This window comes from Larimichthys crocea, chromosome III (genome assembly GCF_000972845.2).
Source record: "Larimichthys crocea isolate SSNF chromosome III, L_crocea_2.0, whole genome shotgun sequence".
Classification (NCBI taxonomy): Eukaryota; Metazoa; Chordata; class Actinopteri; family Sciaenidae; genus Larimichthys; species Larimichthys crocea.
This window is the reverse complement of record NC_040013.1, coordinates 36,805,637-36,823,212: the sequence shown is the minus strand read 5'-3', so window position 1 is coordinate 36,823,212 and position 17,576 is coordinate 36,805,637. Positions and strand designations below refer to the sequence as shown.

At 39.1% G+C, this 17,576-nt stretch overlaps 1 protein-coding gene across 1 annotated transcript in view; it reads right to left on the bottom strand.

Moving 5' to 3' along the window:
• Nucleotides 1–2,019: 2,019 nt before the first annotated feature.
• The window catches only part of si:dkey-178e17.1 (tricarboxylate transport protein, mitochondrial), a 16,258-nt gene continuing 701 nt past the window's right edge, over nt 2,020–17,576 (bottom strand). The window contains exons 2-9 of the mRNA XM_010734268.3: nt 8,857–8,964; nt 8,069–8,168; nt 5,080–5,218; nt 4,553–4,637; nt 4,293–4,397; nt 4,071–4,186; nt 3,882–3,955; nt 2,020–3,618 (exon numbers count right to left, since the gene is read on the bottom strand). Coding sequence (XP_010732570.2) covers nt 3,504–3,618; nt 3,882–3,955; nt 4,071–4,186; nt 4,293–4,397; nt 4,553–4,637; nt 5,080–5,218; nt 8,069–8,168; nt 8,857–8,964 — 842 coding nt within the window. The 3' untranslated portion in view covers nt 2,020–3,503. The remainder of the gene's footprint in view (nt 3,619–3,881; nt 3,956–4,070; nt 4,187–4,292; nt 4,398–4,552; nt 4,638–5,079; nt 5,219–8,068; nt 8,169–8,856; nt 8,965–17,576) is intronic.

Here is a 17,576-nt window from a genome sequence, read left to right as displayed (position 1 = left end):
TAAGATGCATCCACCCTTTTGAGAGAAAGGCTGGAGAACAATAAGATTACTTACCCTTCACTGGCTCTCCGTGAATGGAGGCTCTCGGGGAGAAACTGGGCAATGGGGGGATACTGTAAAAGCACATCAGGAGGAGAAAGACACAATACAGTCGCCATTGTTGTGAGATGTAAAAGAGTCACATCCCTGTTTCAGTGAAAGTAGCAAAATCACAAGTCAGTGGAAAATACTAGATATAAAGTACTGTAAACATACTGCTTTACATAGTATTGTATAGGCACGTGTAAATACTACATTTCCATGTGTGTTCATCTGTAAAACGTATTTAGGATTAGCAGGTCTCACTGTTGTTTGGTCTGTTGGTTTGTTAAACTATAACATGTGACTGTAGGGAGCTGAACCTTAGTCAGCAAAATAAGGTTAGGACCCCCCCATGGGGTCTCAGACTAAATGTATGGGGTCACAAGAAGTATGATTTCTTACAACTTTTCTCTGCTCTTATAATTTAGTGACACCACTTGTGAAATACTGTTATAAAGTATAAGACGTTTGAACAATTTACTCTATTAAACAATAAAGGAAAGCCACTAACAGATACCTCTCAGTATAACAGGAAACTTCAACATTTATTGTCTTGAGTTCAAAGATGATCTCTAGGACTAAGTTTTCTGACAATGATGAGAGATTTTGAGGCAATTTTGCACCAATCCTTTCTCCAGCAGCAAGGAGGAGGAGGAGGAGGAGGGAGTGATGATGTTGGGATGAAGGGAGGTTGGTAGGTTCTTTGACCCTTCTCATAAAGCCCTATTGTACAGATATGAAGAGAGAGGAGGCCTCTCTCATCACTTTGCCAGAGCAGCAGGGCGGGAGAGATTCACAGATGTGTTTGAGGCTCTGGCAACAGCTCCACCTACTGTTTGAGATTAACCTCTTGGCACTTAATTTTTTTTTATTTACTTTTTAAAGTTACTTTTCATTATTCAGATTCAATAAACAAATTTTGATTGTATTATACCAGGAGTATATAGTTAAAATCTGTTCTACTTTTGTCAGCTTAAAGTGATACAATACATACAATAAGGCGTTGATAATTCACGCAATAATACTGCATTAGTACTTTTACTGAAGCATATTAAAATATTTATTTTATAAGAAAGTTTGAATTCTTATCTGTCTGCATTTGTATACTATGTTATTACTACTTGTGCCACACACACACACACACACACACACACACACACACACACACACACACACACACATTGTACTTCAATGCACTTTCCTCACTTTCTCATTCCACCACATGCTGTCCTCACTCCCGTCTTCTGTAGAGAGCTGTGCATTCCTTCTCATGATAAACACAGAGGCACCAGGGATTTGAAGTGTGTGTGTGAGAAACTAAGAGAGAGAGAGAGAGAGAGAGAGAGAGAGAGAGATGGATAGTTGAAAGTTGAATAACTCTATAGTATCAGCCAAAACTGGAACAATGAGTTCACTGTTCGATTCTTGCCCCACCTGCCCCCCATGGTTTGTCCCAATGTAATTTGTTGTAACCAAAAGGGCAGAACAACAGATGAACAAGAGAGGCAGGATAAAAAAACAAACCAGTCTGCATACTTTCACGTTTTCAGATGCTTGATTTAATGAGTTTTGAACACCCCCCACAACAAAGGACTTTACATTAAGCAGACAAAATGAGGGCACCATGTTTATTGCACAAGCTTCTTCATAAAGAATCACATAGCCTACACACACTGCCTTTGATTTGCTATAATAATAACATTTTCTCTTCTATTTGGCAGGAGGGTTTTGAACATTTTGTTTGGTCAAAGAGAAAAAATAAAAAGTTTACTAAATTATTTCAGAACTAGGGAAATATAATGCATCTGTATTTCAACACAATGTTACAGTAATACATAGAGGTTATCAAGGTTTTCATATCACAAGGGATGACACATGGAAGGCAAGCAGCTCTTGCAGCCAATTGTTATTAGAAAAACAATATTACCACAGAAATCTCAAATAGACAGGGAGAGTTTAATAGGTCAATGATAGGTTGATGATTTTTCTCAAGTAACACAAGAGTAAAAAGGCACGTGAGTGAGTAAAAACAAACCCTGACTGAAACGGAGGATATGGATCTGAACAGACTGTGATGTACAACATTTTTGGTGGATGAACACTTTGCAGTAAATGAAACAAATGCAGATTAATGTCACAACCCAAGAGTGATTTCCTGAAATGAACAGAAATGTGTACAGAAGATTACTGTTTTTCATTCCTTTCAGATTTCTCGTTATTATTGTGAATTAACTCTTGACCCTCAGATTTATTTTGTAACCCACTGGTCCTGACCCCCACAATGGGACCCACTGGTGTGCAGAACACAGATTGAAAGCTGCTTCTAATGTAAACAGAAGACAAATGACCATCCACTGGTATACACCTGGTGTTAGGATATGATCTGATGAGTAGTAGTGCTTCCACTGGAGGGGAAAAAGAGGTCTGAGGTTACTTCGTCTTTATGACTCAGTGTCATTGGGTCATTTAGACTCACAGTGAAATACAGCAATAAAATACTTTCCTAACACCTTAAAACACCTTTACACCCAGACCAGATTACAGGAAAACAAACAGCAAATAGCCTCTCACGATATTCAACATTCAACTTTCAATAAATAGATTTATCAAGCCACAATATAAGTCATGATAGTTCATCTCTTCATGATTAAGCTACTTCTGCATATTCTTACTTTGAACACACAGCTATATTGTAACACATTTGGCTTTTGGCACAGGAATAAAATCTATTTCATTTTTTTACAAATAAAAATATAATGCTGGTAATGAACTAAATTAGGATCTACACTTTATAAAAATAATTGGCATATTATAAGTGTAAAATTATTCTATTAAAGGCCTAGTTATGGATGTGACTGCAGCTTATGTGACTGTAAACTGCAACCAGCTGCAGTCTGGCTCCTCTGGTTTTAAATCTGTTAGGCACAAGAAGAGACAGAGAGCAACACTGACGGAAATCCAGTACGACACCTGCACACTGACAGTAAACATCAGTAAAACAGCTGTGAATGACTAGAAATGGTGTTCATCACTGAAGGAGGGTATTTTACAAAGTAGGTTTACATAAAAATAAACCAGATAACATGAAAAAGGCTGAAATTCCTGGTTGTTTATAAGCGGCTGATGTTGACCCTAGGATTCAGATTTTGCTTCACATTTAGGACCTGGTGCATAAAGCATCTTTTGTCACAATTATTTGGCTAACTTTATAATCCCACTTTGTTAAATTGACCCTTGATCTTCACTGCAGCTGTGCAGATGCGGGTGACAGGGAGCCATTTAACTCCCTGGTTAGCATATGACACTGATCTAAGTTCAGCTCTCTGTCAACCCTTCGGCAGATGGTTTTGGGGATACAGAAGAAACTCAGATCTGTGTCTGATGCCTGAGGAAGCTGTTGCCCTCTCTGTACATCCAGTGGCTCAGTCCGTCTTCCAGACCTTATTCAGGACCTTCACCACCTCCTCATAGATGATGAAAACTATGGCCACGTCCAGACACACACGGCCCAGCCGTGGAACTGTTCCTTTATAGAAACTACAGATGGACACAAAGAAAGAGAGCAGTGAATATAAAGTATTAGGAAGAGGAATATTTATTGATGGCTGAATCTCTATATCCTGTATTACTAGAGTAACATACAGCCAAGAAATTTTAAACAAAATCTCAGAAACTTCATTTGTTTTCTGGAAGTAAATATTTGTAGATTTAGTTCATGTAGACTTAACAGCATGACTTGATGCCAGCTGTGAAACTAACACTTTGAACTAAAGCTAAACTACAACAAAGTGGATACTCACGCTGCCAAACCTTCGTATTTCATGATCTTTAAAGCACAGTCCATTGTGCTTTTATATTTATGTGCCTCCAGACCCTTTGGAAAGAAAACAAGACATTAGAGATGTTCTTTCTAAACAATGTCAGTAGGTGGCGACAACTTGAGATGTTTGAATTAAAACACCAGCAGGGAACAGAAAAACGTTGTTTACCTGCATCCTTGTCTTGATGACATCTAGTGGGGTGTTTCCAAAGACACTGGCTGCTCCAGCTATGGCTCCAAAGGCTCCAGTTACCAAGGGATTGATAGCTTTATTGGGGTTATCACCTAGTGACACGACATAACAGAGGAGTCAGTAACAGTGAATGATTTAAGATTTAGTCCTGGACAAAGACCACATAAATACTATACAGAGATACTTATACATACTGACCTTTGTACCAGTTCTTGAGAGAGGTCATGACAAAGAATCGAATAGCTTGGTTGGAGCCTTGTTTAAGGACGGTGGCAGTAAGACCCTGGTATGTCCCTCTTAATCCTGTGAAGGCAAGATAAATGTCACTTTATTATGCTCTTTTTACATTTAGTAAACAACATCATGCTACACCTGTTAACCAACAGTGTTTTCACTTGCACTACCCTGTCTGACCAGTAGATGTCAGGTGAAGAACATGCACTGCAGCTGGTCCTTACCTTGTGCCCTGATAATCTCTCTGACTCCGTGGAAGAAGCCCTTGTATTTGGGGTTGGCTGAAGTCTGGTCATGAATGAATTTAACCTTGGGAGATTAAAAAAAAAACAGGAAATTGATTGATTGATTTATCATTGATTGATTGATTTATTATTACAAAGATTTATTATTACAAAGAAAGTGATGAAAACTGCACAAAAGTGTTGTCTTTCAAATCAAACTGAGTTCAGTGAATGTGCAGAGACACAATATCAAATTGTTTGACTGAAAATATAATTAGCTGAGAAGAGGTCTTCATATAGAAATGTTTCTGCTGCTAATGTCCTTTGTTTAGGTGGTTAGAAAATGTCCTGAGACTCGATTCAGAAAATAATGAATGCAGTTTGTGCATCACAGCATCATACATATATTCCTGAGATGAAAATATGCTTGTACAAAAATCACAAAGGACAGATGTTTCACGTATATTTGGGTCTGGCGTGCATGACACTAAAATTGTAATCCGACCACAGATTACTTGATAACATACCTTGACAGTTTCCATTGGACAGACTACTAAAACGGCCTCCATCACCCCAGCTCCAAGCCCGCACAGCAGGCCTCTGGTGCTGTCCAGTCGACCGGACTCATCCCTTGCATGGTTGCTGAGAAACTCAAACACCCCAAACCTGAAACACAGAACAGAGGCAGCAGGGAATTATGGGACAAGTTAACACAGGACTGGTCAGGGTCACTGAAGAGCATAATAATAATAACAATCATTAAGACAAATAGACAAAAAATAGAACCAAATAGACACATTGCAGTCAAAGATAATCAGACTACTTGTACAAAGACATTAACACTACACCTATAGAAAAAAGACCACATTTAGAGAGATAATTACGCTGCCCATCATCAGCAGAAATCAGGTTGTAGAGGAGGATGTTTCTGCTTCATGATTCAATGAGTACAAATAAAAGCAAGACAACGAATGCACCGCGAGGCAAGAAAACTTCCTTCCAACTTCCAGGATTTTTAGTGGACTCTGAAACTGCTGAAAGTGCAGAATGTGCTTAGGGCTTTTACTTTATTGTCTTCCCTGCATCCTCATTAAAGATGCACCAATAAACCGCAGTGTCTCAGTAACCAACGAGTGACCAGCAACAGCTGCCATGGAGGCCAAAGAGAGAGAGAGAGAGAGAGAGAGTAGTTTATGTATCACCACAATCAGAAAATGTGCCAGCGAGTCCTTTACAAGAAAGGTTATTTATAGATGGAATTGAATTGTGGTGAAGGCAGGACGCTGCCCGGTACATTTAGCAAAGGGGTGGGGGAGGACAAACACTTGGTCTTGATGAATGCTTTGTTTTCTGTCTTTTCTCAGTCTGCTTGAACCATTTACCCATCGCCGTCATGGGTCTATAACAGAATTCTTCTCTTATACTTGGCTCATGAGATTTGACTACTCTTTCGCATCTGCTTTTCTGTGACAAGATTTTCCTCTGCTCATTAACCTTCCACATCTGTTCTTCTATCACACTCCTCGCAGAGATTTAGTTTGTTTTGAAAGACACACTCCACACAATTAACTGGCTCAGACCGTCAAGCAGGAACAAACAACACATAAAAATAAATCCATTGGTCCATTCGTCTATCTCTCTCTCTCTTTATGCACACCACTTGCTGACTACAAACAGCTTTTCTTCGCTTTGGAATAAAAAATGAGTAGAAAAATGAAAAAATAGTTCCCCACAGCTTGCTTAGACTGCATATGAGATGGCAGTGCACTTAATAACTAACCTTGTGAAACAAATGCTATTCATTAAAAGCTGCTGGAGAGAAATATGCCACTGCCAGACATGCTCCTGTGCCAATTTACTCTCCAAATTCTCCCCATTTAACAAGTAGACTAAACTTCACAGTCAGAATATGACAGATCATGTTTTGGCTGACATCCACAGTCAGGATGAGTCATTCTGCACAGCAGAGTGCTGCCCAATCTTCATTATTTGGTCTTTCTACAAGGTCAGTTGTGCTGCTGAGAAGAGGAGGTGAGAGAGGAGAGAGGAGGGAGAAATGAGGAAAAAAAAAGAAAAAAAGCTGAGGTGAGGAGAGTGAGGGATGTAAATGTGGATTAAGGGTTAAGGGGAGGAAAAGGTCAAAGGCTCTCATGTCTGTTCCTCTCATGGCTCCTTGACAACCTTGCATCAGACAGCGTGCTGCATGATGGTGCACAGGCAATCAGTTAATGGGATGGGGGAGAAAGAGGGTTGGAGATGCAAAGGAGTGATAGTAAGGGGGAGGGGAAGGTAAAGGAAGTAAAAAAAAAGAACGGATCGAACAAACGACTTAGGGAAAGTGGTAGTGAATGAAAAAGCACCAAGGTATTCTCCATGAATCAAACCTAACTGTTCCCATCTCAACGACTTTCAATCTATGTCTCTGTCACGTTTCATTTTTTGATTCATCTTTTCCTGTTTTTTTGTATCACCTACAAGTAAATCAGAATTGACACCCTCTACAAATGATTGCAAAATACATCTGAGGATTCTTGAAAGGATTACCAAGAAAAAAAAAAAAATAGCTGATATAGCTTACTTTCAAGGGGTCTATAGCTAAAAAGGGTTATTATTGGATCAAAATGTATATAATTTACTCAGCAGGTTATATCTTTATATGCAATGTACTCACCTATATGCATTTCATATACAATACAGTCTGATGACAAGAGCAGAAAGAGGACATGCTATATTTCCTCAGAGAAAACGTTCCTTAGAGCAGAAACCAAACCATTCAGAGTCTCTGGAAGGGGTGCTGAAGGCTGACTGACACACACACACATACAAACGCTGTACATAAACACACACACACCCACACAGAGCACCAACACAAGTCTCCCTCCCTCTGTACCCCTATTGAGACCCTGCCTGAGTTTGAGTGGCATCTTTGCTCCGCCTGGCTGGGCCTGTCTCTCCATCGAACAGACAGGCTCTACCCTCTAGCATAACACACCAACACACACACACACACACACAAAAAGAGTGAGAAAGAAAGAAAGGAAGATAGAGATAGAGAGAGAGCGAGAGAGAGAGAGAGAGAGAGAGAGAGGGAACAAATGAAAGAATTGAATGGAGAATAAAAACAGTGCAAATGAAAACGTCACGTGTGTGTACCTATGTGTGTGTGCGCTGCAGTTGTCTGGAGATAAATGTCATTGCTGTGAAAGAATAATGTAATTATAGTGAAGGCGAGTGTGGCATTTATGCCTTGCATTGTGGGTAATGGACTGGAATAATTGGAGTGTGTGAGTTAGTGGTTTCAGGTGGAGGATTAGAACAGCTTAGCTAAAATTAAGTGTTTTATTCCAGCTGTTACTGCACAAATAAAAAACCAAGGCTATGCTCTACTTTTTATATATCAATTATCAATTATCAATTAGTTTATCTCTAAGGACAGATTACCTACAGTTTTACATTCACATAAGTAGAATTTTACATTACAAATTTTACATAAATCTTTTCAGTTATTTTGCTCACCTGACAGCAGATTTGGGTATGGATCCATAGAGCAGTGAGCTGAGTCCTCTGTAAAGTCCTTTAACACCATGACTCTGTACTGTCTGTTTCACACAGTCACCTGGAGGAAGATAAATGTTCTGTATTACTGCACACAATTCAGTATTTTGTATTATGTACTTTTACATTAATTCTTCAAATATGTGTTTCTGAGATTTGAATGCACTAATCCTCTTGAGGATATTCCAGCCACCCAATGGCACAATAAATGTAATGTAACAGTGTTTCTCAGATTTAGATTTATTTCTTTATTTGCAGTGGCATACAGTACTGAATGACCCTGATAACGACTACACCAGAAACATCTGTCCTTCACTTTTGTTGCATCAACAAACGGAAAAAGTAACACTCTGATTTCCCCCAAAACATGGTGTTTTTCTTAGAAGGTGCAGCTTTTTTTTCTTGGAGACTTCAGTCCAGTAATTCATGTTCTGCTCTCTAGTCAAATTCACAACTAAACTGGAAAAGCAACAGCTGTCTGGAGTGCTCATTAGCACGTTCTCTGATCCTCAGAGCTCAAGCCAACATCAGCACTTCCTGGATGTGTGTGTACACTGGTATGCATGAATGTTGAGTGTGCATGTGTGCAGTGGTCTGTTGTAAGTCATATAAACAAGCACAGTGACAGCCTGCCAGAATCCCTAATGTACCTGGGGATGACGAGTAATTAGATAATGAGCTCCTGAGAGATAGATAGCTGGAAGCTAAATCTCACATTCAGTTCAATATGTTGTTCACATCATATTCACCTATTCCTCTGTATTTGGGTGGATTGGCCCTCTCATCCAGTTGCAACTGAGTCTTAACATACTCTGTGGGGAAAGTGATGCAGATCTCTATGCCACCTGCAATTCCACCTAGAAAACACAAAAAATATGTTTGTTAATATAAAGCACACAAAGAATAGACATGAAGGAACCTAGAACTGATCAAAAAGTAAGCTCTGAAAATTAAAGGCTTTAACTCTGGTCAGGCATTCAGCTTGAACTTAGCATACCATGTCTTCCTAGCTACAGCCTAACCAAGTGTGATTCAGTGCCCCGCTGCTGTTATGAATTGCAAAGAGGTCCCATTACATCACGGATCATTACAGTGACTCCACAAATGACTTCCCTTCCATAAACATTAAAAGCACTGCTGCCGAGGGAGGAAGAGAAACGAGCCGGGCAAAGATAAATCAACTGTTCCTGCTACAGCTAAACTACACAGAGACTGTACTGTTCATTGTGTTTGAGGAGCAGAAAGTCAACACAAGATGAGGTTGTGTGAGTACATTGTGCTGCTTCTCCAATATTCTGTACCATATGTTTAGTGTGCGATTGCACAGAAGAAAAGAAAGAAAGAAAGCAAGGAAAGGAATTAATGAATGAACATGTGAGTGACCGCAAGAGGGTTTGGCCCGAAACTCGTCTTTAAGTTAATGGGTTGAGTAGACGAGGACAAGTGTCCAAAAACAAAGCTTATGTACAACACAGATGAGTCATGAGGGAGGGAGAGGGGGAGGGAGGCAGGGAGGATGGAGAGAGGGCTGACATTAATTAAATTATCCGCTCAGCCTGCGGGGAGGGGCTCCATTACCCCGGCCAAGACCTTCCATTAACTCAATGACACAGACACACACGAGCACACTGTGGAAGGGAGACACACATACATGTTGCAATTATACAGAAACATGCAGACATGCCCTCCAACAAACACAAGAAATTACAGATCTACAATCTTTTTTTTTTTCTGGTTAATTATGAGGAACATTTTACTGTACATGCTGCATATTAGTGCCAAGTCAGGAAACCCAGAAGCCACAAGACTACAATAAACCAAAGATTGAGAAGTGAAAAAACAGAAATGTCTTTTTCTTTTGCAAATCAGGCTCAAAGAAGAGTGGATTCAACAGAAAGTGGTTGTGATTTCCTCTTACCGGGAAGCTGTGATCAGATGTTAATGTATTTGCAAAGACTTCTGATGATCAGAAGCTTTTACTTCCCCTGCACAACCCAGAATGTAAAAATGCCCATCTTAAAACCCTTATATGTAAAATATTTATGTGATTATAAACATCCTTCACATCATTCATATGCCATAAGTTTTTGTATGTCTAATTAAAACTGTTACAGTCTGCTTTGATTGATTTTTTCTCAGTTTTGAAATCTATGGGGTATTCACTTCACGTCTTCACGTCTCTTGTAATACTAGCACTACAAATTGCCAACATTTTAAATTTTTCTAATTCTACACTTAAAGCTTTAAAACCCAACTGTGCAACTTTTCTGTAATGTGTATAGAATATTGACTAATTTCAAAATAAAACCTGTACTGAAAACACTGGCAGCATTTTCCTTTATTTTTTCAAAGAAAAATAAGCCTTCAAGGTTAGTACTGGTTTGTTTTGTGTATTTCATTTGTGTGAGTTATGGCTCATTTCCACATCCCAGTGAAGCAATGTTTCAACTATAAACACGTCAACTCTGCAGTTTGGCTTTCCTCACATGTCACTGCAGCCAACACAGCCTCTATCACTGTGACACCGAGAAGCAGAGCCTCCACTAAAGATAAAAACATATATTTAACCCAGGACATACATTTCAGGACTATAAGTAGTTGGGCAACTAAATACCCTAAAAAGCCTCTGACTCATCTGTTTCTCTTTATCTTCATCTCCCCTCCTGTGACTGGGGCTGATTTAATCTGGGAAATCAATATGGTAAAATGGCTTTTACTTAAGGCTGCACATTTATCTAATATCCTCATTTATCCTATGAATGTACAGCAGAACTATAATTCACATCTTTGACATTTAAAACATTGGAATTTACATAAAATGTGCCACAATATGACATTTTAGTTAATTTTCTTTTCTTTTTTTGATTTATCTAAATATTATATGTATGTAATATCAGCACTGATTGAACATGATGACTGACACAACAATAATTAAGTGCTTATCATCCGTCATTGATTATACCTTGATTCATCTAATCAGCACAATTTACAAAAAAACTGTGAGCACCACTAAGCTGAGTCATGACATTCATGTGATCTCACTTTAACCAGCAGGCCAATGAGCAGTAATTCTTCTAATCCTAGTCAGTACATGTTAGCCAGCTGAGACATAACAGAAATCACATGAGCTTCACAACGCTCCATTCTAGGCGTCCTGATCCAGGATCAGTGGGTCAGTGTGTCTTGGGGAAGAAGAAACAATAAACCTCATTCATCTGTTTTCAGCCAGGACAGCTCTGTGCGTGAAAACCAACCAGCAGCGACTCAGCAACACGCACATACACAGCACACATGATCAATCCTCATCAAAAAACAGAGCGCCTGTGGAGCAGCAGCAGTTTGTTTGTCTTCTACTCCATTTCGCAGCCTACATCCAACACACACACACACACACACACACACACACACACACACACACACACACACACACACACACACACGCAGTGTATTTCACACACATTTACACATGACACCTTAAATGACTCCAGTGTAGCTGTCATCTGGAGTTATATGAGCAAAATGGCCATTAATCTTTATCTTCACAGGCTCGCTCTCCTCTCCTGTTGTTAATTTTTCTCTCAGCAGCACCTTCCTTCCTTTCTCCTCATCCCCCGTCTGCTCTCCTCCACACTGTGTCATAAAATCAATGCATCCACATAGATCTTTGACACTTGCTATTACACAAAAAGAAATGGAAATGGCATTGGAGTGATATTCAGAGCCCAGAGGTGGTGAAAAACACGTATTGCCTGATAGAAATTGGCTTCTACAGACTCTTGGAGACTTGAAACATCCACATGCTATTGGCTCATGTTGGCCAGAAGTAAGTGGACCACAGGCATTAATATGCTGTAACAGCCTACTTTATCTTTCCAGAAGAATGTTGAACCTAGATTTGTTACAAGTGTTAGTGAGGTCACCCTGATGTCGGAATATAAGGTCTGTGTCTGGTCTGCTGATGGTCTTGAGATCGGGGCTGTAATCAAGTCTTTCCAAAGCTAATTCGGAAAAACATTGTTTTATGACTTTTAGTGCCACTTTTAGTGCCAACAGGACCTGCCTGTTGGTGGCACTAGAGCAAAAATCAGGGGACCAAAGTCATTTGGTTTTGGATTTATCCTTTGGCACCAAAGATATTTTTAGTGTCCATGGCAATCCATTCAACAACTGTTGAGACATTTTACTAAAGAAAAAAAAAAGTAAAAGTCACAACTGACAACTGTCACATAAGACAAAGAAATTCTAACAAATAACTCTCTCTCTCTCTCTCTCTCTCTCTCCTCTCTCTCTCTCTCTCTTCTATATATATATATATATATATATATATATATCTATATATATATTATATATCTATATCATAATATATATATATATATATATATATATATTCATACACATATTCAGGAATGCAAAGTGCACACAAACACAAATTCACAGCCACTTTTTTTGTATAACAGAGTGGCACAGCAGACGCGAGATGAGCAGGCAGACAGCCAGCTGACAGGGAGGAACAGTCACTGAAATCCTGTCCTGCTTGCTTCAGGGACTCTAATGAGCATCCAACACATCTGGTCCTCTAAGAAACTTCCTTTTCCTTAGGATGAACTGACAACCTTGCATGGTATCTAAAAGTGTCAGGTTCTAAACATATTTGAAGCTCCATTTCCTTTAAAATAACAATTTTTATGCCTGCTGCCTTGTTGAGTAGCTGTGGGGTTGTTGGTTTTTTTTTTTACACTGTTGCAGTAAAACTTAAAATGATCTTTTTATGATGATGTGAATTTTGATTGAGGTCGAAATAAGAGTCAAAAATGTGTATCTACGTGTGTTTGTGTTTGTGTGTGTATGCACACGAGTCAGCAAGTTAATGAGCAGTTTTGCAGCGGAGTGTATCTATTATTCATCCAGATGTTCCTTATTTAGATTATTATCTCTCACTTTAAATTCTCCGGAGTCTGAGGGAAAGATGCTATATCCATATCTCCGGTCCAAATGGAGAACATAGCCAGAGGACTGATGTACTTCAAACATGAGGTGTCCTATTAATAGAGCTATAATATTTCTGTATGCCTTGTGCAAAACATGAAAAGAATTATTCATCTGATGTCTGGCCTTTTAGACTTCTTCTGTCCTGAGGAACACTCCCTAATGGTACACGGATGCTTAATTACAGGAGGGATGTTGATTAAAAGGGAACAGTCAGAACCCTGCAGCATGCAGATTGTACACTGATTTATCAACAGGACAACTACACACAGGATGTTTTGACGTTTTGTTTTGAGGGGTGCCAGATTCTTTATAGACGAAGGACAAAATCAGTGAGTTTACATGTTTCAAATTTAGATTACATCATTTTTAATTGATTACAGCCTCAAAATTAACTTGCAGAGGTTTGAAATGAGTTTGTAACTCAACACAGTGACTGTATATGTTCATGCAGTTGTTTGGTGCATTCAAGGATGCAGTGACATCTAAGATTCAAACGCCAATTAAAGCAACATTATGCAAGAAGTGGCATACAGGTTCAGAGTGCAATTCACTCTCTCTCTCTTTCTGTTCTTAGCTTCCTAAATGTTCTTTTTGGTCTCTTCACCAAAAAGATGATGTCCATACCTAGAGCCGTACCAAGCTAAGACGGTGTGTAACATAGTGCTATAAAACATTACACACTTCTTGAAAGAGATCTAAACTCATATTACATGGTACAAGAACAGGAGTCCAGGCACAGAGTGGAAAAAGAGTGGTGTCGTGCTCTCTATTACAAGTCAGTGTACCATCAAAATTATTTTGCTGTTATTTTGAGGTGAAACGGTTGCAAAATGTTGCTCTGATTGTTCTGTATTCACAAACTATGTTAAACCCCAAAAAACAAAGAACAGATGGCTGCAATCAGTACTTTTATATTGAAATGTCTGCTTGCCCTTAGCTGCCCTTTCAAGTCATTGTTTTGGTTTTTACAGCTCTCACTGCTCTCTTCAGCATGGTTTCCAGATGCCAAATGCAGCTGTTTTCACTGAAAAAGCTCTAAAAACTATTCTGACTCTTTAGACTAGCTAACCCTTGCGACTAGCTGGTAAACATAGTGTTAGAGAGCGACACATGCCTTTGAAAGATTGTTGTTGGGGAACCATCTTTCAAGTTGAAGACGGCAGACGCCAACAAGGTAATTACTTGAAAATAAATTACCCTGCTTCGATTATATAACTGACATTAATTGATGTTAAGTTTCAAGTCTCTTTCATTGTTACACAGTAGTGTAATTAATTAAAACCAGTGAGTGACTGGAAGGCAGAACTATCACATTAAAAACTTCAGGTTCAAGAAACTGGACAAACTGGTCAGTAATTTAAAATAGAGGCCTACTCTATTTTAAATTACTGCACTAATTTATGTTTGTGTGTCCATGGCTACACTTCACCAACATCCAGCTGACAAGCTGTTACAGAGGGGGTGGATGGAGAAGTGCACTGGGATTTATTATCTCGCCTCCCTGGTAAACTGGGTCTGCGAGTGGCAGAACAATGGAGGGGAGGTGAATGTGTGCGTCACCTGTGACGTGAGGAAACAAGGAGTAAGCGCACAGTTTGACGAGTCCTCTGAGCCTGAGAGGAGACAGCCACTCAGAGACGCTGAACTGTCTGCCCTGAGGCTAGAGAGCGAGATGGAGAGTAAAAAGAGAGCAGTAAAAGTGGCATGAAAACAAGTCTGTCTCAGTGGAAAATCCAATCTATCATGAAATTAAGATTAAAGAAGGAATTTTCTCTCTCTGTCCTCCTCTCTGCTTTTGAGACTCTGCTCAGAAGGGCTATAAATGAAAGCCACAACATTGTAAGAATGCACAAATCAGGACCAGAGACCCATTTAGACCGCTCTCCCTCCCTCAGGCCTCACACAGATAAAAGTCCCTTCTTCAGTCATCACCAGTGGCTGTTGAGAGAAGACTTGAAATAACCAATGGGAGCAGAAAGCGCTCTCAGACCTACAGTACTCCACAACCACTGTCTATGTGGGCTCTCTAATCCATTAAGCTTTGACCTTCTACTTCTTGCTTTGTCTACTTCGAGTCTTCGGGGCACAAAATGTGTTGCTCGCTCTTTACACACAGACATACTGCTAACCATAACAGATAAATCTGAAGTAGCACTAGCATGTCACACTGGGAGTGGTGTCGACTGGATTTATGATCTGCCACAACTGAGTGACAAGACTGATGATGTAAAAAAAAAAAGAAAAAATCAGCTGTAGTTTGTGATGGACGATATCTCAGGTAAGACTCAAAATGAGTTTATATATCGCTGAATCATCCCGGCGATGCTCTGAACATGTACTTTTATTAAACTGCTACATACACTTTCAGTTAAAAGATGCAGATGAATCAATGGTTTCCTGACAGCGAGGCCAAGAGGAGTCAGAGTTGAAAAAGCAATCATGCTGCCTTTGCAATACTGGACAGACAGGCTCGAGACAAGTTAAACGACACAGTGAGGGAAAGAGGGAGCGACACCGGGCCATATCCAGTCAATCTGGCTGCACAGGACTCGTGGGGGAAGGGGAAGGTTTCACCACAGCAGCATTTACATTTCTCAATGGGTGACAGGAGGACATGAGTCGAGGGAGATTTTTTTTCTCCATCTCTCACCCCTCTTACCACAAAATCATTTATACTACAGCTTTTTATAATTGTTCTTGTCAGTAAGAGTAGTGAATATCAGTTCTTACGGATGCAATAAGTAATCAGAGTAGTAAGAGTGCATAATGCATGAAAACATAAATTGTATGCAGCATTTTTGTGACTTCAGCGTTAGAAACAAGAAAACTCCAACACAGGTCGATATAAAGGTTTGGTTAGAAAGGATGCAAGCATACTGAATAATAAGGACAAGTACTTGCCAAAGTATTATTTAAACCACCTATCATTATTAAAATGAATGTTATTATTATAATCAGATACCGTAAACCAAACACTGTATGTAAATTTGGTTTGACCTCTGTTTATGTTGCAGTTTATTCCTGCTGTAAGCTATTGTTTTGTCATTATTGTACAGTATATGGTGCTTATGTTCCAAATCATGTAGCCATACACATATCTGTAACTAAATCTCAATAAATATGGGGTGTTGTAAATGTAAACAAACATCATTTACAGTAGTCAAACCCAGCTTCAGTATATGTACACAGCGTAAGCACCCGAATGAGTTCAGTTCAAATGATTAATTAATAATCGATCGGTCATTTTCCAAGGGAAAAGAGCAAATATTTGCTTGTTTGAGCTTCTCAAATATAAGGATTTGATGTTTTTCTTTGTCATATGATTGTAAATCAAATATTTGTGGGTTTGAATTGTCCACCATGAAAAACAAACATGTTTAAAAACAAATATTTGTGGGTTTGAACTGTAGACCATGAAAAACAAACAAGTTTAAAACATCACCTTGGGCTCTGGGAACTTATCATGGGTGTTTACACTATCTTATGACTTTTTACATCCAACATGAGTGATCATTCAATCAGAAAAACTCAGCAAAATAATAATTAGTTTGTTTTTAATCTTCAATCAAAAGGAATTCATTCAAAATGATAAAATATTCAGCATGTAACCCTCGCCGGAGAACAAAGCTGAAATCAACGGTGCTGCCAAACATCAGCATGGAGCCTTAATACAGGAGCAACTCTGAGAGGCTCTTCATCAACAGGAGCTGCTGCACCCTGATCATCAACACACAAAGGGTCGAGGGGGTTTGGAGGGGCAGAGCAGCAGGAGAGGAGGACTGGGTTTTCTCAACCTCAGTGGAGATTAAATGGATGAATCGCAGAAATGGCTAAAACAAGCATGAATAATCAAATGATTTGTTCAAATAATTTTTTATAAGTGATTGATTGTCAAGCAAAAATATCATGACAGCTTCAGTTTTTACTTCATCTCCTTCAGATCAATACATAGTACATCATTTTGTCGTTTTTTGGCTTCTGATCAAACTAACAAAATATTGTTTCTGCTTTAGTTACTTATGGGTAACAGGTATATGTTATTAATGTTTTAAACCTTTTTTTCTTTAAATCTAATAAAAACATTGATCAAGTTACAGCTGAAGAATAAAGCTGTGAGGGAGAGAATAGATAAATATTTTCTGGAACTGTAACAATTTTATTTTGAGAAAACAATCTCAGGTCCATTTAGTAGTTGCCCAGGAACCTTTTTATCATATCACATGACCGTCATCAGCAGATTTTTCCAAGAAAAGTCCTTAAAGGACTGAAAACAAAACATCTGAAGATGAAAAGCTCCATCCTAAAGATGGTTATTTTTCAATGTGATCATGGCACACTCATATCTGAGACACTGAGTCACATTGGCATCAGTGTATTGTCTCAGGAGTGTCCCCTACACTGCTGTATGCATCAGTCAGCAAAAACAGCATTATCTAAAGTACACAAGAGGTGGCCTTTAGATCAGAGGGATAAAATCACC